Source organism: Homalodisca vitripennis, chromosome 1 (genome assembly GCF_021130785.1).
Source record: "Homalodisca vitripennis isolate AUS2020 chromosome 1, UT_GWSS_2.1, whole genome shotgun sequence".
NCBI lineage: Eukaryota > Metazoa > Arthropoda > Insecta > Hemiptera > Cicadellidae > Homalodisca > Homalodisca vitripennis.
In genome coordinates this window covers 11,820,304-11,842,332 of record NC_060207.1, presented here as the reverse complement: position 1 = coordinate 11,842,332, position 22,029 = coordinate 11,820,304, and the positions used below count along the sequence as shown (strand labels likewise).

The window sequence follows — 22,029 nt, the reverse complement described above, 5'->3', positions numbered from 1 at the left end:
GTCAGTTGTGTATAAAAATAGCTTGAAACGTTGCTCTTTCAAATGTATAAATATTATATATCTCTGTATCTTCTTATTTTAGGATAGTTTTCTTGTGAATAATTGGTAGACAATTGCAGATAAGCTGTGGATGCCACCACTCAGCGTTACTGACGGACACCGGCCAGATATATACTTGGGGCCGGAACCTGGATGCTCAACTCGGCAACGGGGCCCGCACCAAGGAAGCTCTCCATCCCACTCACATCAGTGTCGGTTAGTGAATCATTTCAACTTACAATACTAAACGTAATTAACTAAAACATTAAATTTATAAAATGTTTACCATTTAATTAGTAAAATAATTGTTAGAAATACGTATAAACAAAAAGAAATTAAAAGCTATGCATCACAATTTTTCTAAAATGTGTTCATAATTAGATTCACTTTCAGCAGTTTTTTCCTCCCGATCTGTATAGTTAAATTGAATAAATAGTTAAAATAAATAGAAAATTTGGATTGAAATCTTAAAATTAAAACTTGTTTGTTGTTTATAGGGAATACTTCCGAGCTAGTCACAGTGGAGTGTGGAGGGGACTTCACAATTTCGGTTGAAGCTAACGGCAAAGTGTGGGGCTGGGGGAGTAACCAGGCTGGACAGGTAAATAATCATCATTATTTTTTATTCAATTAAATGTACTCAAGGAAATGATCTAAAACATTAAAATATGTTTTGTGTAAGAGATTGAAATATTGTTGTAATGAAGTTGTAAAAAGATATATGTATAATGTTAAACATGAGGGTTTTTTTTCACATAACAATTGGTTCAGATTATTTTCCTTTCAAACATTGACAGATAATTGGTACAGAATCGATAATTATAGTTTCGGTACTGAAATATAGTTTTAATTTCATTAGTTAACTTTTTACAGAGACAGACAGACAAACAATAAAAATGCAATAAGAAATTGATAGCAAAGTGTACCCCATCAGGCACACGACTTGCTTTATGAAAACCTGGTGTGTACCCGAACGGGTACACAACGGATGTTGTGAATGATTGCGTACCCGATGGGGAAAACGTCTTCGTGAACGTGTTAATGTATTTCTGTTGAATAGTTAATAGGAGGGTGAGACTGGTATATAAGTATGTTAATGCTAATATTCATGTTTCATAGAATTTTGTTGAATACTGTCGTTATATATTGCACATAAAACTAAATTTACATCTAGTATTATTATCAGATACATATCTACTAGTATTTAATCAATATGAACAGTAAATAAACATTTTATGTATAACAGTCTAATTATTAAATAATGAAACATAATTCATTCATTTTAAATTTCAAATTTCAAGATTTCTTATTTATTAAATTTCAACCTAAACTATAATACCAATTGAATAGTAAATTTAGCATCAATAGGAACAAAAATTATAGGAATATATAATTCATTCATTTTCAGTTTCAAATTTCACGATTCTTATTTAATAAATTTCAACCTAAACTATAATACCAATTGAATAGTAAATTTAGCATCAATAGGAACAAAAATTTGTCGTACTCAATTAAAAACATTTCCAGCATATTTTAACTTGAAATTGATCTAATGTAATCATGATGTCTTGATAATCTACTATTCTTTGCTTAAAGTTTTCTTTGCATATAGTTTTCCGCTTGTTATTCATGACTTCATCACCACATAGTATTTCATTGTGCAGTTATTTGTGGTTGGTTGTTCGGTGCAGACCTACTGTGATCTGTATTCTTTAGTTCAGTTTTAATAATTAGTGTTTTGTTTTAAGTGCATGTATTGGAGATAGTGTGCATGGAGTTGACACACAACATGGTTGTTGTGATTCCTGATTTGATTAGTTATTTACATGAGGAAGACATCAGATTGCAGATCTCGAAACGTAGTGTTGCTGATTTTTAATATCACTAAACGATGGGAAACACCTGGAAAATCCCTGTTTCCTTCACAATCTTTCCATCGTCAAAAAAAACTTTAAACAAAGAAGTACTATTTATTAAGTTTAAAAACATTCTTGTGCATGCTTAACCCTTAATGCCTTAGGGGGTTTTTCATCCCATGAAGAAGATAGATTCCAGTCGTTGATTTTTAGTGTACAGTTTTTGTAATGTACAAAATACAAATGTCCAAAATCTCCATATCCTGGCCTACTATTGTTTTTGTTTCTTTAAGCCACAAGGCACATCTATATATGAAAGAGAACATTGTAGAAACAGCTGTATTGTGTCTGTAGTTGGGCAGAGAACCGATGGAAGATACGTCCAGAGCAGGACTGGAGGGACGCTTGCTGATGTTGAAGACGTCCAAACGAGTAATCAGAATTCCTCACGGCTCCTTGAACACATTTGAGACACCTAAAGAAGTCCCTTCGCTGCCGACCATTCAGATTGCTTTTGAGTCTCACTTGGCAGGAGTAAATACCATTGTAAGTTTCCGTTAAAATTTTAATGCTTTATGTATTATTTCAATTATTATTGTGAAACATTAACCTATTAACAGTTATTAGGTAACTTACTTAAAATGGTTCTGCTGAATTATTTTCTGTTTTTTACTGTCAGATTTGTAGAGTTTAGATATATACTTTTTTGTGCAAAAAAGTTATTTTTGGTATCTTTTTTCAAATTGTTGTTATTTTTTATACAGGGTGACAATTAAGTCTCGAACCCCCTTTTTAAGTTTTGAACCACAATAGAAAGAAATACCAAAGTTCAAACGTGCTTACTGGTGATAGTAACGCACACATCTGCCCAATTACCGACCAGATATTCCCTTTGGGGGACGGTCCAAAAGGAGTCAGACAAAATTCTTAAATAGCAGCATAGGTCAAGTTTGGTATCAAATTAAAGGTCTCACTTAGCAGAGTACAATGCCGCAAACCGGACTTCAAAAGGTGGATTCATTCAGTAGTTATAGCTATTTGAATTTTATAACAATTTAACAATGTAAATTATTAAGTATTACAAGTAAACACCAATTTTTAAGTACCTGTGATCAAAGTAAGTGTTCAAACTGTTCCCCTCCCATCGTCTGGCAATGTCCTAGGCGGTTTTAAAACCATCCACTGCATTTTGAAGGTAGTCACGAGGAATATCTTGAGCTTCTTGGACTATGAGATTTCTTAGGTGCGCCAAATCTCGAGGCTTAGTACGATAAACTTTATCTTTGAGGTATCCCCAAAGAAAAAAATACAGCGGAGATAAAGCAGGGGAACGAGCAGGCCACTCTACTGCACCACGTGTTCCAATCCATCTGTGATGGAATATTGTATCCAAGTATTCTCTAACAAGGAGAGCAAAGTGCGGTGGCGCGCCATCTTGTTGGAAATAAATTCTTTGAAATTGTCGACCAAGAGCAGCTTGTAGTGCAGGAATTATCTCATTTTGGAGCATTGCTAGATACGAGTCACCATTTAAATTACCATTGATAAATAATGGGGCCATAATTAGATTTCCTATAATACCTGCCCAAACGTTAAGTTTCTGTGGATGCTGTGTATGACTCAATCTGCCACTTTCACATTCTAACAGTAATTGTGTTATTGGTAATAATTATTGATTCCTGGCTTTGATTACTACATTGTTAGATGATGGGAGGGGAACATTTTGAACACTTACTTTGATCACAGGTACTTAAAAATTGGTGTTTACTTGTAATACTTAATAATTTACATTGTTAAATTGTTATAAAATTCAAATAGCTATAACTACTGAATGAATCCACCTTTTGAAGTCCGGTTTGCGGCATTGTACTCTGCTAAGTGAGACCTTTAATTTGATACCAAACTTGACCTATGCTGCTATTTAAGAATTTTGTCTGACTCCTTGTGGACCGTCCCCCAAAGGGAATATCTGGTCGGTAATTGGGCAGATGTGTGCGTTACTATAACCAGTAAGCACGTTTGAACTTTGGTATTTCTTTCTATTGTGGTTCAAAAATTAAAAAGGGGGTTCCAGACTTAATTGTCACCCTGTATATTGTCCACAAAGTAATTTTCACTATCTGTGTCTGTGTCATCATCACGCAAAGCCAATCGCCTGTTTGTGCGTTGGGTATAATAAACACTAGAAATAAAACAAAAAGATTCTCCAGGACAGTTAGCATGCAACGACAACACGCTGTAGATTTCTGCACTTTGTGACTACAGGATCTAGAAGTGCTGAAATCTTGCATAAAACGCCAGAACTACTTGTGTGATATGCTGTTGTAATAAAAATACTTCTTTGAGCAATATTACAGCAGAAAACAGAAATAATTTAACAATGGGTAATATTATGTCAGTAGCAACACAAATATTAGACATTTGAAAAAATATTATTAATTTTTATTATTTTAAGCTAACTATGTTTTAGCATATTTTTTTTACTGCCTATCATCTGTAACCCCCTACAGCCAACCAGCTTTGTAGAAACCTAAGAATGGAATATTTGAAGTAAAATATTATTCTTGAATATCTGAAATTTTGATATTTCAAGTGATATTTCATTTATACCAGTTATAGTAAAATAAATCTGAAATATCCTTTATTTAATTATCTAATTATGGGGTTCTGGTAACATAAAACATCTGAAGTAAAAGTTCTGATATATCAGAAGTTTGCTTTATTCACAACAGCTACATATTTCCAGTATATCGGATATATCTCAATTTCATCTCTAGTGTTATGATTTATTCTTTGATTGTACCGAATCTACCTCGTATCAGCATAATTGTTGTCCAGAACTGATGCTCTTTATTGAACAGTGCTGAACCATAATGTTTGTGTTCAGCCGATAGTAGTTTTTTTATTGTTTTTTTTTCATTTTTTACTCCATGATTATTATCTAAATGCCACAGAAATTTAACAAAAATTATTGAGCATACGCATGGTTATATCATAACTTCGAAATATAAAGAGACATACAAAAGGAGCTTAAAGAGATAGTGAGGGTGAATTATTATCACAGAATTTTTCTCATGTACAGCTGCTTATATTATTAAAGTAAGAGCATAAAAAATGTTTGACCTCGAAAATCCTGGGATTTGAAAAAGGATTTTGGTTGGCCACCAAAACATTTATTTACACACCATGCATTTATTGAATTATTTATACACTACTATAATGATTATTATGTACTGAATAAGCTAGGGTTCTTGTTAATAAATGTAATAAAACATTTGGACAAGTGTCACTAGATGACAGTGTGAATTAAATGGCGAATCTGTATGACAAGGCAATGCAACAAAATGGTATGTTTTACTTGTCTGTTTTACTTTGTTGGCTCCAGCTTTACAAGTAGATTAAATTACATTAGTTTTGGTGTAATTGAAGAAGTTGGTATTGTTGCAAAAATCATTTGGGTAATCTTGTTAAAACCTAAGTTGTATTTTACAGGAACTAAAATTGTATTCAAACAGTATTTTTGTTAGTAAATCGTTCTTTAAAGTAAAGGATTTATTGCCTGTTATGTGTTTGTCACATTTAAACTGAACAAGGTATGTTAAATTATTATTATTATAAAGCTAACTATAAAAGTAACATAATAGGTACAGACCAATATTTATTGTGTAAACAACGTATGTTTTATGTTTTTTTTTTACAGAAACCACTATCCCGTCTTTCACAATTTGAAAATCCTCCTCATGGTTGCAGAACGCTACACTACGCCTTGTCTTATTTCCATGGCTTCTATGACTCCAAAAAATTCAGGGAGAAGGTAGTAGCTCTTACTTTAACACCTAAAAGAATCTTTACACTAAAAGTTTGTACTTGTTAATTTTTAGAAAACGAATGAAATTTTACTATACAAACAGAAACAAGATTTATTTTATATTATAATAAGAGTTATTTCAGTTTCCATTTTGTCAAAATATACAATAAACATATTGTCTAAAGTGTTTAGCAAGTAATTACAGAGTTAAATTATTTAAATATCTTGCAATTCTTTTTGAAACAGTTGTTACACTCTTGGTATGTCTGTTGTTCATTTGTCTAGTGTGTGGAGTTGGGCGACTTCCAGACCGCGTCCAAGCTGGCGATGCTGGACAAGCAGTTTGACGTTGCGATGAGCTACCAGCTACAGGCCGCTCTGGCCAGTAGTGAGAGCTGTAGACCACCATCCAGCACTTCTAGCCAGCCGTCGGTGCTGGAGAGGGCCAGCAAAGCGGTGGTCAGCACGGAGGTCATCGTACCCACTCTAGAGGCCAGTCTGACAGTCAACAGTTCTACGGGGAGAAAGATCGGCATCAGCAGGACCAAGTCAAGTCTGACAGAACCCCAGAGTACGGAACTAGATTCGTTAACAGAGGCGACAAAAAACTGTGAAAAGTCTCAAGACAAACCTGCAGACGAGGGCGAGGAGAAAAGTTCCTCGGAGATACACACGTTCGCAGTTCAAGGTGGAGCAGAAGAGATGTCCCTCAGGTCACAAGACACTCTCTGCTCAAAGTCCGACTTGGTGGAGTCCAGGTGTGACACTCCTGATACTCTCGCATCGAGTGGCTGTGACGATTTTGTGACCAAGTCTTCGGAAATATTTGACAGTCCTGTGAAAAACTGTTGCCTCAAGTCCGTAAAGAACGGTGCTGGTGAATCTTTTACCTATGAAACTATTGTAAATAAACACATGAAAGATTTGGAGCAGAACTCCACAAACAATTTAGACAGTAATCATTTAAACAGTACGCTTATAGAAGATCTTGTTCATATAGTAGAGTTTTATATAGATCTGTGTGAGCAGGGCCCTCAGACTTCGCTGAAAGCCTTATTAAAGCAGGTAAGACATTATGATTATTAGTATTTATTATTTTGCTTTCATAAGACTAGCTGTTGTTAGATCACCAGTAAAGTAGAACAGTGTTGAGGACCAGATAGCGTATTTTATTCCACTCTGGACCGGCCATTGACATATCACCAGTTCAGTTTAATTTTTAGCTTTCCATTACTGTTTTAGTTTTCAGTGCATGTTTTTGAAATTATGAACACTTGTAATAAACGATATATAGATCAAAATTAAAATCATTCCCATATTAAAAAAATATGTTGATTACATTCAAATTAAATTATTTTGTTTAAATATATGTTTTCTTATATAGTATATATTTTATCATATAAATATTTTCTGATTTTTTAAAAAGATAAAATAATTTTGTTGTATTTTTTATTCTGCACATTTTGGTATTAAAAACCGCTCTCTATCTTTATTAGTTTCAGTTTTTTTTTTATCTGTTTTGAAATTAAAAGAGAAAATGAATAACTTTCTATAAAATATTGTAATAAACTTATTTGTACTACTTATTAAGTTTTGCTTATACAGTATATTCTGGTTATGCATGATATTAAAAACAAATAACCAGGTAAAAATAATTAAGAATAAAAATTTGATTAGTTAAAAATTACAATATCCAAAACAATCTAACAATCACAAATATATGATTACATTCTTTTTACATATTTGTATATCTTTTATTTTTGTGTTGTAAAGCACAGTTATTGCCAGTTGTAAATAAACTATTACATCAAGTTTTACTAATGTTCTAATACAAACAAACAAATTTAAAAAATATACAATTTTATCATTTTTTTGTATTTGTTAGGTTTACTGTATTGAAGAAGTTTTCAGGAACCCATTTGTAATCTATTCAGGGTTGCTAAAATTTAATAGAAGATTATAAAAAGCAATTTCAAGGTGTAATGTATTTGTTGTTCTGAGATTTCAAAAAATGTTTAAGTATAGATACTACACAAAAATGGTCAAATAATCCATAGAAGTAGACATGGTGTAGTAGTACTACACAATTTTTAAGTCTTATTAATTGTAAATGAACTTGAATTATTGAGAAGAATAAAACCCTTACATCAGCAGATTATACTATTTGCACAGCATTTGTGATTTACACAACAGTAATAAACTATGTCACTGTTAACTGCTCACTTCGGGCTGTTTTATCAAAAACTTCACTGTAAAAAAAATATATACTTTGCCAGTTTTTTCCAATATCAAGGTTGAAACAGCTTGCCTAAGCTTGATAAATTAGATTAACAAGTTTGTGTAATACTATAATAACACTGTACTATTGTAAAATTGCTAATGTTGCACTATATCAACAGAGAGGTGACATCCTAGTAAAAAAGGTTAATATATTTATAATTACTGGTTCTGTCATTTGCAGCAAGACAGCACACAATCAAAATGTTTCCAGTGGCAACAGATTTCAGCATTGCATAACACATCATCTCAGAACTGTTCCATAATCAAAGGCATTACTTATTTAATTACTAAATTAAAACTTCAAAATATGGTTGCTTATACACATTAATAAAGATTTTCAATTTTACAAATGTTTATTGTCTTGTAAGGCAAAACACTTTTGTTCTTTCAAAAATTATTTTAAAATATTACATAACCTGAAAGTTTAAACCGAACATGTAATTCCCAGTTATTGGGAAGAACTTGATGTGTAATAAAAAGGTAAATTTAAGTTCCTAATGAACAAGTTGTTCACTCTCTCTGTTTGTTGTTTGACAGGGACTGGAATTTTGGACGAATCACAAACTTCCAGTGTGCAGGCTGGAGGCTTTGCTGCTTTCTCATTGGTCATTAGTGTCTTATCCTCTAGGTCTTCTTCTCTTAGGGTAAGTCAAAAGCAACATAACTCTTGCTTAATAATAGTTAAAAAAAATGTTAATTTCTTGTGTAATGGTAGTTTGAAATTATTTCAGATTACTTTTAATTATCTATTTGTACAACAGTAACTGCTGTGATTGTTCTGAAATATGGGTTTGACTTTCTTTCATGATTTTTAAAAATTGATTTATACATTTTTCTATATTCGGAGTAAGTTATTTATTATCCATATATATATATATATATATTCTAAAATTTCAAATTGTAATATGCCTTTTTAGTCTAAATTTGATTTGAATAAAATCTTCACAAAACCTTCAAGGGCCATCCGGAAAGTGGTACCTGTTTGTGCAATAAATACACAGGAGTAAATATTAACAAATATAAACATTTTTATTGGAAAGAGCATACTTTACACTACTTCTCCACATAAACTCCAAGCAAATTTAGGCATTTGTCATAACGTGTGATGAGTTTTTGTATTCCAACATCATAGTACTCCGCAGCCAGCACATTGAGATACTTAGTCACACCTGGTTTAAGTTCTTCATCGCTGCCAAATCTTTTTCCCGCCAGAATGTCTTTGAGCTTTGTAAAGAGATGAAAATCCGAAGGGGCCAAGCCTGGGAGCTATACCATGGATGATTGAAGGTTTCCCACTTGAATTGCTGCAAAAGTTATCGCAGCTGCATGAGGTCTGGTGTTGTCATGAACGAGATTGGCCCCTGTAGACAATAGACCTCGCCGTCGATTGTGTATTGCCTACCATAATTTCTTTAATGTTTCAGAATATGTATCAGCATTAATTGTGTCTCCATAGGCCACAAAGTCAAAGAGCAGTTCACCTCGTCGATCACAGAAAATGTCCTGGTGGACGGTACTGTCTTGAATTTTTTGGTTTGATTGGCAAATGAGCATGATGCCACTCCATTGACTGTCGTTTACTCTCAGTGATGCATAGCAACCCATGTTTCGTCCCCAGCAATGATGCTAGTCAGGAAAGAATCTCCTTCATCAGAATAACATCCCAGAAACGTCAGTGCTGTAGCCATACACTTGATTTTGTGCTCATCTGTAAGCATGCAAGGGACTCACCTTGCACAGATTTTTTAATAATGCAAATGGTCTTTGACAAGACTATCTGTTGAACAATCGTTCCAGACACATTAGCTAAATGTTCTCAGAGTTCATCAATTGTGACGTGCCGCCCGTCTACTGAGCTCAGCAGTTGGTCTGTAATGACAGATGGTCTCCCTGAACGTTCCTAGTTGTGTGTATTCCCCCTCCCCAGATTGATGTTGCAACACCAGGGCCGAACAGACGACTCGTACTTTAATTAGTAATGAATATCACAAGGTCAAACGTTTGGTGCATTAAGAAATTTAATCACGGCCCTCACTTCTCAACTGCCGACATGCTCAATTTGTTTAAACATTATAAATGATCACTGACACAACACAGGCAATGCTAGTGTCATGCAAATCTTGCACAGAGCAAGCCACTGACGCGGTCCTACCCTACCCAGCAGCTACGCGCTTCTTCAGCGCTTCATGTGGCACTAATGGGTACTACTTTCTGGATGACCTCGTATTTCTGTTATTTTTAAAACTTTGGAGAACACTCTAAGAAAGATATACCTCTCTTGAAGATTAGAATCAGGTGTAAAAAAAAATCCCTAAGGCATATGACAACATTGTTAGCATGCACAAAAATTTAAAAAAAATCTTAGATATATGGCTATGGACTCACCAAAGTCTAACTAAAAAAGTTGTACATAAAAAAAACTCAAGGTTACACCAGAGGGTCGAAGGTGACTGAAGTAAGTACTTGTAAAGAACAAGCACACTGAATACGATATCCGATATCAGCATGGTGAAAGACTGATATACTATAACATGATTGATGTGTTTTGTGATTGTCTGTGTAGGAATGACTCAGATGTGTGTGTAGATGCTCAGCAGCTTCTGAGCAATCTCTCTACAGATTTCAGTCTACAGCTGTGTTCAGCAATGGAGAACCATGTTACTGATAAAGGTGCGTTACTTCTGTTCAGTTTTAGTATTGTTATTATGTGTTTGTAAACCTGAAGGATGTTGGTTTAGTCATTGAGTATATATGTGTATGTTGTAAGTCTGTAAACTCAAATGTAATAATGTTAGAAATATTTTAATTCTTGAGTAGTTTTACAATGATTTTTAAGTAAAACTGTTTTATTTTGCTTGATTTTAAATGGTTGATCTAACTTTCGCTAGTTAAAATCTGGCTATTTACTACAATAATAAAACATTTCAGTTAAAAATCTGTCTCAATATGTAGAGGCTGAAATATCTACATATTTAACTGTGTTAACAGTATTTTGACACATTGTGAACTGGAAAACTTAGTAGGTATTCAGAACATGAGCCTAAGAAGTAATAGACCTTTTTAAGAAAGATTGTAAGGATTTATTAACGGAACGATAACTGGCTTCCTGTAATTTTGAAGGAACAATTTATAATTCATGGGATGTTACGCTCATTGATTTTTTTAAGTTCACAATACATATATTTGATTTTTATTAATCCTCAAATTGGCAACCAACAGTACTTCGGTTTTATTTTTTTCTGTCACAACAACTGTTATCAACAGATATTTCGTTGATTAGCATCATTAGCTCTTGTCACTTATCACAGTACAGTAAGACGCCAATTATTGGAACTTCAAGTATCGGAAATCCAAGTTATTCCAACGACTTAAGTAGTATTAAAAACAGTTCCAGTAGGCTTGAGTCAAGATGCTACAGAAAGAACAAATAATTTGGGTATCAACAATCCTAATCTATAATTATAATCATAAATCTTTATTACATATTCATTGAGAACAGTAATGAGTCAATCTTAACCTAATCATTTTTGTTTGTCATTAAGTGAAATTATACATTAAAAAGAACAATAATAATTAAAGAATTCAACAAATTAGGTCAATTTAAACTAATCAAGTTTATTGCTGCCAGATTCAAACTCCTCCAGACTGTAGAAGGGGCGTTTCAGCAGCCACTTGTAGACGCTCTTCCTTAGTTGATGGTTAGTGTGTGCCTTGACTTCATCTGGGAAAATGTTCCAGTATTTTGCACCTATGTAGGATGGTTGTTTCTCATAGATGTTTAGCCGATGGACAGGCAAAGCATAATTGTTGGCTCTTCTTGTTGCAAAGTTGTGGGTGTCAGCTCCTCTTGCCAGCTTTTGATTACTTGCATAGGTAACTGCCTCCATGATAAAGAGTCCGACTACCGTAAGGATGTTAAGATTTCTAAATGAGTTCCTGCAGGAATCCTGTGGTCCAAGATTGCAGAGAATACGTATAGCCTTCTTCTGGAGTACCAAAACTCTTTTAAGATTTCTTTTGGAGGAGCTTCCCCAAACAGCCAGACCATATCGCAGATGGCTCTCAAACAGAGCATAGTATGCTGTTTTAGCCGTGTTGGCATGGGTCACCTGCTTAAGTCTTCTCAAGACATATATTGAAGAGCTTAATTTTATGCAAAGTTGGTCGACATGAGAGTTCCATGACAGTTTATCATCTATGATCACTCCAAGGTATTTAGCCTGTTGCACTCTGTTTAGCTCTGGTATTTCAGCTACCTCATTTCTTTTTCTTCCTAGGAAGATCTGCTGACTCTTACTCTCATTGAGGACCAGATCATTAGCATAGCAGTGCTCTTGGGCCATGCTGATTGCGATGTAAGATTCTATCTCCAGGGTTTCAGGTGTTTGGTTTTGGAGGAGGAGTACTGTATCATCTGCATACATAAGTGACCCGCAGTAACCACGAAGGTAGCTAGGCAGATCACTAACATATATATATTGACAAAACTCAAAATATTTATTGTGAGAGCTGTCAATGGAGGACAATACCTCAACCACCTCAGTGCCGGGACGAATATAACAAAAAAAAAGCATTAAAGAGCCCTCTCCAGTCATAACTGTACTGTTAATAGATGAGTCACTATCTTTCCATCGCTATATGCCCCCACACTGCCGCCACCACCCTTTTCACATCTTTTCTTGGAAAGTCAGTGATGCACTCACCAATCCTGCTGGCTGCAGGAAAACCTGTTTCTCCATTATCACTCAGTGCTTGTATAGCAGTGGCAAGTTCTGTATTTTTTACTCTTGCCTCTGATTTTTTTTAAGAACAAATAAGTTTATATTGTTGATTGTAATTGTTCTGTAAAAATATTATTCTTGTTGTTGTGCATATTATAGAATTATGTGGTAATGTTATAATATGAGTATACTTATATTTTCTGGCAGTTCTTCATAATAACATAATTGTATTATCGAAAATTTTGGTGATCCGACATATCTTTAACACCTATTATTTCTGATAATCGAGATTTTACTCTTCTCATATGGTCAAAAAACTATTTGGTTGATAAACCATTTGAGATGTAATGAACAGCTGAATGCCGTGATACCATAATGTTAATTCTAACGTTAGTTACAGTCACCGAAAACTAGTGATGATTAGTTTGTTTGTCTGTGCATTGTAACTACAATTTTGTATGTTGAAATTTATGTTTTCATAGTAACAATTTATGATTTTCAAATACTATTTTCAGTTTATGTCCTATATGTCATACATAAAAAAAATAAAACCATACATAATCAATTTGGTACATTTGTCTACCATGTAATTTTTAATTTATTCACTATCTTTCCTTGGTGTACCCCTACCACCTTTTTATATTTTAAAACCGGTTTTTTAACTTTGACTCGCAGGAAAAATTTTAAATATCTACATTAGGAATTTGTATTACTCATTTAGTATTTTATAGTTCTATGTGAACAAATGGTATAAAAAACAAAGGTTTACAGTAAACAAATATTTTTACTTTAAAAAAAGTCCAAATTACCCAAAAACAGCTTAGCAGTTCTAGGGTTCTAACTTCATAACACCTTTCGTGCTTGTGTCCTTTAAAGTTTCCAAAGGTATGTAATATATGGGTAGTTCAAAGAATGTACTCACTGGCTGATATGTGTAGCTCAGTCTACAGACATCAGTTTAGTATACAAGTTGGTGATCGTTTCGAGCATACTATGACACAGTTCTTTGAATAATTATATAATTTATGACTCAGAATATATATTATACAACAGTGAGCATATAGTATATTCATAGAATAAATTCTTAACTTCGTGCATATTAAATTTTTTTACGTTTATTTATAAATATGATACTCATTTATTACTGGTAAATTTTACATACATTGTCACATTGAAAACACAATATTGTACATTTCAATTTTAAGAGCAATGCAATCCTCCAGCTCGTCCAGATCTTTAAAAGAAATGATATATTAAATAAATAAATCAATTAAAACAAATCAATTAATTAATTAAAAACTAATTACAACACAGATAAAAGAATTTCCCAAGATCAACAATAATTATTTAATTTATGACTAATCCCAAAAAACTCATCCACTTCATAAAATGGGTGTTCCAAAAGGAAAAAAAATATCTGTACCCATTGCCAGCTGAAATAAAGTTACCTGATTGCTTTGCTCACTGTGTATTGTTTAGTTCTACACTAATTTTATTTAGATAGTATCTTTTGTTTGTCCATGATTACCTCAATGATGCATTTTTCTTTTCAGATAAAATTTGAGTTCCATTCTGTCCATATTCAATAATATGAAGGTGATAAAAAACTGACTGTTTTCAGCATTAGTTTGCCATTAATAAAAGAAACAACAAATTTATAATAAAATGGTGAGGATATATTTAGCCTACTTCTGTGTTGCTTCCAATTCTGATATGGGACCCTAAACATTGAACATAATTCTTTTTCTTAAATTCTTAAAAATTTATTACTTCACCATTTTTCCTGTTGCTAAGAGAGTTGGTTGGTATTTGTTTTGAGTTTTTCTGGTTTCTGCACGCAAAAAAATGCTTTTGGACAGTAATTAAAAATTAAGACAGTGTGTGAGGTTGCTTCTTTCTTCATTGCATTTTCTACTACTTCTGGAACATCATTATTTTATTTTTATTATGCTCACAACTATTAGTTGTTATATACATCTTTTCATGGTTCTTTGTGGTCAAGAAGCGTTGGAATAACCAGATAAAAGACATCTTAAAACGCTCAAAGAAAAAACACCTCTACAATGATATTCTTTTTGTAACTGTTTAAATTAATTCTCACAAGAAAACTTTTCCTAGCATTGTGTAAAGAACTAGGCAGACAAGCTAATAATGATGTATAATATGTAATTTAATGTGACTTTTGAAACATGAGTAATCGGGTGATTGATGTGTCTGAAGGTTTTTTACACTAACAAACAAGCTAGAATACGGTACATTTGTCTTAAATAAAATGGTTTATGAAGTGGGAAAGTAAGAATATTCTCTTATGTTTAAATTTGTATGGACTAAGATTAAAGTTGAAAGATATATAGGCATAGTAGTGTCATTATTATTTGTGCTTTTTAGTAACAATCTACAGCTCTCTGTAAAGTTTGCACTAACTATTGCTCGAAAAACAGCTTTTCCTTTTTTGAGACCATTCTATTCTCTATCACAAATAAAGCACTCTGTTTTCTATGTAAGCTATCATTCTGTGTCCCCCCTGTTTTAGTTTTAAATGATTAAATAGTAAACTAAAATGATATAAATCTGAAGTAGATAATTTGTTACATTTGCATTTGCCAAAGAAGATTTCTTTGATTTTTAATAATTAGAATGCATTATGTAGAGTCTCTACATTTCGAGTTTTAATAATTTGAGCTTACGTGTAATTGGAGGTACTATGTGGTAAAAGAAAAAATATAGAGCAATAAATAACACTTATAAACAGCGCCTTCAACTTGAAAACTCTGTGTGAGATTGTGATGATTGGGCAGGTGATCAGTAGGCCATATAGTTCGTTAGGTAACTGACTCGTGACTTACGTGACAAAGAAATTGCGTGAGAGACTGTACCGGCAATGACTCATAATGAAGACTACGCGGTGCTAAACACAGTTTGGTGCTAAAAAGAACAACAACACAATATCACTTCGATGCTGGCAGGATATTGCTGCGGGATTTTTGTTGCAATGTGGTGAAACAAAAAACTATTAGCAGTTTTTTTAAGTAAAACTTGTCTATTGTACATCAAATTAGATAGTCTTTTGTACTTTCATTTTACTTTAATAAAATGTAATCATTCATTATTTTACCTATAAACAGTGGTTTTAATTAATAACCCCTTTTCTCAAGGTGCTTATAACTTATAAAAGATTGTACAAACATGATATGAGCCTTTTTCAAATGCTGTACTGTACTTGTTGAATATCTTGTACTGCACATCATCTTGTCGAGCACTTGTTGTATTATTCTCTGTTGTGTTTGATGCAGACAACAACGTACCTGAAGTGATGGAGCTCTTATCTGGGCTGAGTTGGGCTGACCAGACAGCAGCCAGTCTCACCTCGGAACCTCTCACTCTGGACCAGATCATCTCACAGATCAGCTGTCAGCAGCCGGCCCAGCCGTACATCGATATTGATTTCTCAGTGAGTAGCTCCCTACATTTGGCTTTGAATATCTCTGTTTGTCATGTCCAATGTGCTGAGTAACGCTACTTGTGTCCAATCTTGTAGTGTTACATCTGCCGAGTTTAAAACTATAATTATCAGGGAAATTTTACAAAAAACCACCAAACCTACTTCAGTGGTAGTGGCAGTGACTAAAATAGGTTTTTTGAAGTGATTTAATTTTAATTCTTAAACATTATTGATTTAGAATATTTGAAAATAACCAAAATGGGATACTGTAAAAGTTGTGTATTATAAAAAGTGTTTATTTCACAAAAATAAAATATTTAAATTGTGTTAATCTAAACTAATTTGGGATTGGATTACATAATACAAATAAGAAAGCTATATTTATGAATGACTTAGAATCCTGTACCAGTATGTCACTGAAGACAATGGATGATTCCCAGGTTCCAGAGAACGAACTGGTGTCACCAAGTGAAGTCATCAGTTTCTCCTGCGGACACAAGTATGACGGCAGCGCAGCGCTACACAAGGCTGCCGCAGGTGCCGCTCGATGTGTGGATGACCGCTCGCTGCCCAACACGGCGCAGGCGCTGCGGTCTCTGTACCAACAACCACTGGTCGTACGCCACTTTGCCTGCCCAACTTGTATACTGGGCTGCGTATCTCAGGAGCTGAACTGAACCGTCACTTCTCTCCGTTTCGTATATTATATGTTTGTAATCTTTCATTATGTATAAGGCCTTATAGAAGTTACGACGTTTACAAGAAATCCCCTTATTCATTAATTTTCAAAAATATATTTCGACAGAGCGTTATTTTTAATATAGCACTCTACTCTAAGAGAACTAAGAGACTAACGATGGTAAAGTGTATGGATAGCTGTAAGCGATTTGCACAAACATGGTGCTTTATGAGGAAGTATTAATTGTTACACATAGATCTTTCAGTTCCCAATGCTTTTGTATAATGTATAGAGTATAATGTACCAATATTAAATTTTGTAGTGCCCATGAGTGTGAAAGACATATTTGTTGTTAAATCTTTTTATTCTGCTACATTGGAATGGGTTTTAACCTTTGTTGTTAAAGTTAGGCTGAGTTGTAGTACAAGGCTTTACCTTTTTTTAATCCTAAAAAGTTGAAATTTTGAGTGTGATGAGTTTAAAATATATTTACAGTAGAGTTAACAAAGGAACAACGTTATACAGTTCGTCAGTTACTGGACATTGTTACTGTGACGGTTAGCTTTACTCTTACGCCTTTTTAAAAATTCCAAAATAAGTAGTAATTTGTTTAAATTGTGAAATATCAAGACACAATTGTCTTAATTTCATTGGTAACATATAAATTGAAACTTAACAGTTTTTAAAATTGTCATTACCTCTAAAACACATATGTAAACTATTGGTCAACCATGACTGTTAATAGTTTTTTATTATTTATATTGCTCCCAGCAAGTCCAGATGCTATAGGAAATGGGTAGCTTAAATTAAATAAGATTAAATTGAAATAGTTTAGTGTATTCACTTATTATGCAGTTGTGACAGACACTACCTATTTTTAATGTATCAAAAAATAAACCAGTAATATCAATTTAAAACAGTAAATTCAAGTTATGAAAATATAATTTTAATTAATTGATATTTACTATACAACTAATCACTCACACGTACTTTATTGAAATTTTTGTAAATACTTATAATAGACTGTGTACTATTTTAGAGTAGGCCAATATAAATCACATTTTATATTACAATGGATGTTATAAAATTTAAATATATGTTTAATTAAAGGAATACGATTACGCTTGTTAATTGTTGATACAAACATGATTTATAGTTATTTATTTGTTATAGCCTAGATTTTATATTGCAATTTGTGTTAAAATGATCTCTTTCCTTAGTTTTCAAGTTTATAAAATATATTACCTAAGTCAACAATATAAATTTGTTTTAGGTACAGTTTCATTTTTTTATAAAGTTTTAAACGTTTAATTTCTCAAACAGTACACGTGAAATGACTCAACTGCCTATTTAAGAAGTAGGCACCATGTATAGTTTCAAGCACATTTCAATGTTCGAACACGCTTTGTAGGACATGTTCAGTTTAGAGTTAGTCAGCTTCAGGTACAATATTACGTAGTTATTTATGTCCAATGTAACTAATTTCAGTTCTCTTGTTGCCGACGATATTACAGTACTATATCGTTTTGTGATCTTGATAAGAGCTTTCTCTATGCTCTTTTACCGTGGTGTGATCTTATATTGAGTGACTATTGTACTTGTACTTAAATTATTTTGTTCACAGAATTAGAAACATCTCTGTTAAGATTAATAAGTTTGTTAACATAATTTTATGTTTATTGTGTTTTATAAATTTTTAGGACGTGAAATGTAAAGGGTAAATAAGTAAATTAAAATGAGTTGAATTAAATAATTTTAATTGTTAAGAAACGTATGTACAAACATGATCCATGTGAAGAGTTATGTCAATCAGTTTCCTTTACTGAATAGTTTGACTGATCCATGCATGAAAAACCTGCATGCATAAGGATTAGGCAAAACCCTTCTCTTGCAGAATTGGTTTGAATAAGATTATTGGCAACTCATACAACAAGTTGCAGACCTTTACTCAGAGAAGAGAGTTTTTATGTGATTATACTAGTAATTTCTCAATTATACTGTTATTTTATTTTTCTTCTAAAACGAGTTTTCTAATGTAAACAATTTCACAGAGGTAAACAACTATACCATTTATTTCCACAGCCCGAAAGGAACATTTAACATATTGAACTGAGAAGTACAAACAAGTTTGCTTTTCTTGGAAGTCGACCTTATACATTACTATAAAACTGTTTTAATTTAACATACTAAGTCCACAAAATAACTACATCACGTGTTGGTATTTGTTTGCTAATACTTCTTTATTCTGTATTTTACTTAATGCCAACATTGCTACTAGTAAGCTCAATGCTAAACATTTTTCAAATTTTTACTACTAAAAATAATTTTTCTATGGCGTAAAAGATTACACCAATTGATTTCTGAGAGAAACTCTTTCTAAAAGTAGGAGAGGTATCGTTCCACAGGATTGTTAGATTCCTGTTGCGGCATTAGCTGATATTGGAGTATAGATGTCTAAATCTATTTAATTAAGTAGTATTAAAATTAACAATCATTAGACCAATCTGGCATAAGTCTGAAATAGCATATGTTATGTATGTCAGGTGCTGTTTACCAAAAGGGAATGGACGTTATTACATTTACTTGTAAATAAATACAGGATGGGGAATTGGACCAAGATTTGAGTTTTAAAAGTGTAACGTAATAATTATTCAAAAAATTATGCTTAACATGTGTTAGAATTAGTTCAAAACTTATAGAATATTGATTAAACGTATTGGTCAATGTAAATAATTACAGCATTCTGTGTTGTTATTGATAGAAACACCGGTTTCAAGTGAAAGCCCGTTTTTGTGTAAACAGTTTTCCTCTGCAATCAATTGCAAGCAGTTATTTTATATCAGCTGATCTCTATCAGCATTTTAGAACGTGATGTTCGCTGCTGTTTAGAATGACTTATGTTTGCTTTTGTTCATTGCACAATGTTAAAATATAAATGTTTTGTCAATACAGATTAAAGCACAAGTCTAATATTTTAAAATGTGTATTAAGTGCAAAATAGCATGCTGCAAGTGTTGTAGTTGGATGTAATTTTTAGGCCTAGCCTAATAATGAAAATTTGTTTTTATTTTATGTAGTGATGTAAACCGTTTTAAAAGAACAATAATGAAATAATTTTTTATGGGATTTTAATTATATTTACAGAAATAACAACAACAAAAAAATGCGAAATCACAATGGCCAGGTGGTTGAATCAGGATGTAAGTGATCACACGTTGAATAAATTCTAGGGCTGGTAGTAGACGTGTGAAAAGTCCCGCGTTAACGTTGATTTCCATCAAAAGCAACCCTTTAATTACATCTTGATGTTTATATGTAGAGCAAATACATTTTCATTTCTGTTTTGCAGTAGAAGTTTAGCTGTAACTTTGTATATTTAAGAAGTTGATAGAATGAAAAGGATATCATTATTGTCAATACAGAGTATCATGTTATTCAAAATGTTATTTACTAACTAGTAATGAAAACCACGCAGATATTTTTGATTGTATTAAATAAACAAAATGATGGTGCTATGTTAAATATATTGAATAAAATGTTCCAGTTTCCACCACTAACACTTTAAAACAATTTCTTAATATTTGCCCAATTTACTCATTTTCAATTCAACATTTTTGCTGTCAGGCAGATTATAAATTGAATTGTAAGTGTTAAGCTAAGTCCAGACACTCTCCTTCACTAGGATGGTTAAATTAAGTAAAAATAACTCAGTGATTAGCAGTTAACCTCTGTGTTTGGACAATTAATAAAAGTTCAGAATTAATTAGTTACTCTAATCTGAAGTAACGGAATAAAGAAATTGTGTCCTAAAAATTAAAAAATTCAGTCAACAGCTAAGGCTATCAACAACTGGCGTAAATTGTACTGTTACAATTTTAACCACTAAAGCACTGAAAAAATTTGGCATGGATACAATTAACGTGCATTTAGAGAGTTTGTTTTTGCCAGACTTGAATTTATTTTTTGTTTCTTGGAGGAAGAAATAAACAAAAATATATATCTACAAGTATTGGTGACCGCATTGTATCTATCTAGGCGACTATCCTTCTTACCGCGCTGCACATTGTCAAACACGATTTTAAAAGAATAGCACAGGATATTGATATGTTTTTGGCGTGTCACGCATTCCATGTGCTTCTCAACGGTCATAAGTCAATACATTTACACATTCGTGACTTGTAATGTAGACAAATAAAATCGACATTACAGATATTACTTTATGCCACGATTAGTGTGTTTCCGGTGCAAACATATCTGCATACCACGCTGTAACTTCATATTTACAATATATTTGCGCTCTCTATCTTTTTTGAGTTCCATAAATATGCACTTATTTCTTTTGTAAGTTTTGAACGTATTGTTATGTACAACAATGATTTACATAAAATCAGTGTGACAACAGTGCATTTTACACCGGGCGTGATGCTTAGCTCCAACTTGTGGTTAGTTTTATTTCTTTGTGGTAAAAAATAAGCAGACTATTAATAATTGCTTTAATTTAGCTGTCGCAGATCATTTCTTTCTCTCATTCACTCATTTGCTTTGCAGTGCACAATCTCAAAAAAAGATCAGGACAGTTGTAAGTTGAAAACCGTTGCTGTACATTTGATATTATTTAATGTACCATGTTATTAGTTTTACCGTATTTCTGAACAGATGATATTATAGAGGAGAGGCCATTGTTTTATAGTACCGAAACATTTTATATACTCATATGTCTGTAAAGTTTGAAGTACATAATACAAAAGACTTGCTTACTTCATTTGTCCATCTTAATTTTATTAAATATATATTTAAATGTTGTGTTTTTTACAAAATATTTGTTTTCAGCTGGCCATAAAAAGCGGCCTCTATATTTTGCTTGTAAGTGAAATGTGTTATAACTGAGTTATTAGCTTAAAAGACTTATTGTTGTTACCAGTATTGTACAAACATTGTTTTGTGTCAAAAACAATCAGTAAAGACATGTACAATTTGTTCTATACATTCTATTCACTACCCAGCCAACCGAATTCAGAATTTATTCCAATTGTAATTTTCATCTGCTTTAGTTACAGTTATAGATGCTGAACCTTGATATCTTTGCTTGGTAATTGAAAACATCTGAAACAAGTCCTAATTCTTCTTCACTACTTTTCTCCTTATTCAGTATTGTTAAAGAGAAGGTATTGATGTTTCATAAAATCTAATTTAAATTTCAAGCT

General features: G+C 32.7%; 1 protein-coding gene across 1 annotated transcript in view; it reads left to right on the top strand.

Moving 5' to 3' along the window:
* Positions 1-21,807, top strand: part of LOC124357172 — a 66,188-nt gene extending 44,381 nt beyond the window's left edge. Inside the window, 9 exon segments of the mRNA XM_046808694.1 lie at positions 120-255; positions 537-640; positions 2,250-2,441; positions 5,596-5,709; positions 5,989-6,768; positions 8,521-8,627; positions 10,547-10,653; positions 15,998-16,155; positions 16,587-21,807. Of these exon segments, the coding sequence (XP_046664650.1) occupies positions 120-255; positions 537-640; positions 2,250-2,441; positions 5,596-5,709; positions 5,989-6,768; positions 8,521-8,627; positions 10,547-10,653; positions 15,998-16,155; positions 16,587-16,823 (1,935 nt within the window). The 3' untranslated portion in view covers positions 16,824-21,807.
* The last annotated feature ends 222 nt before the right edge of the window (positions 21,808-22,029 follow it).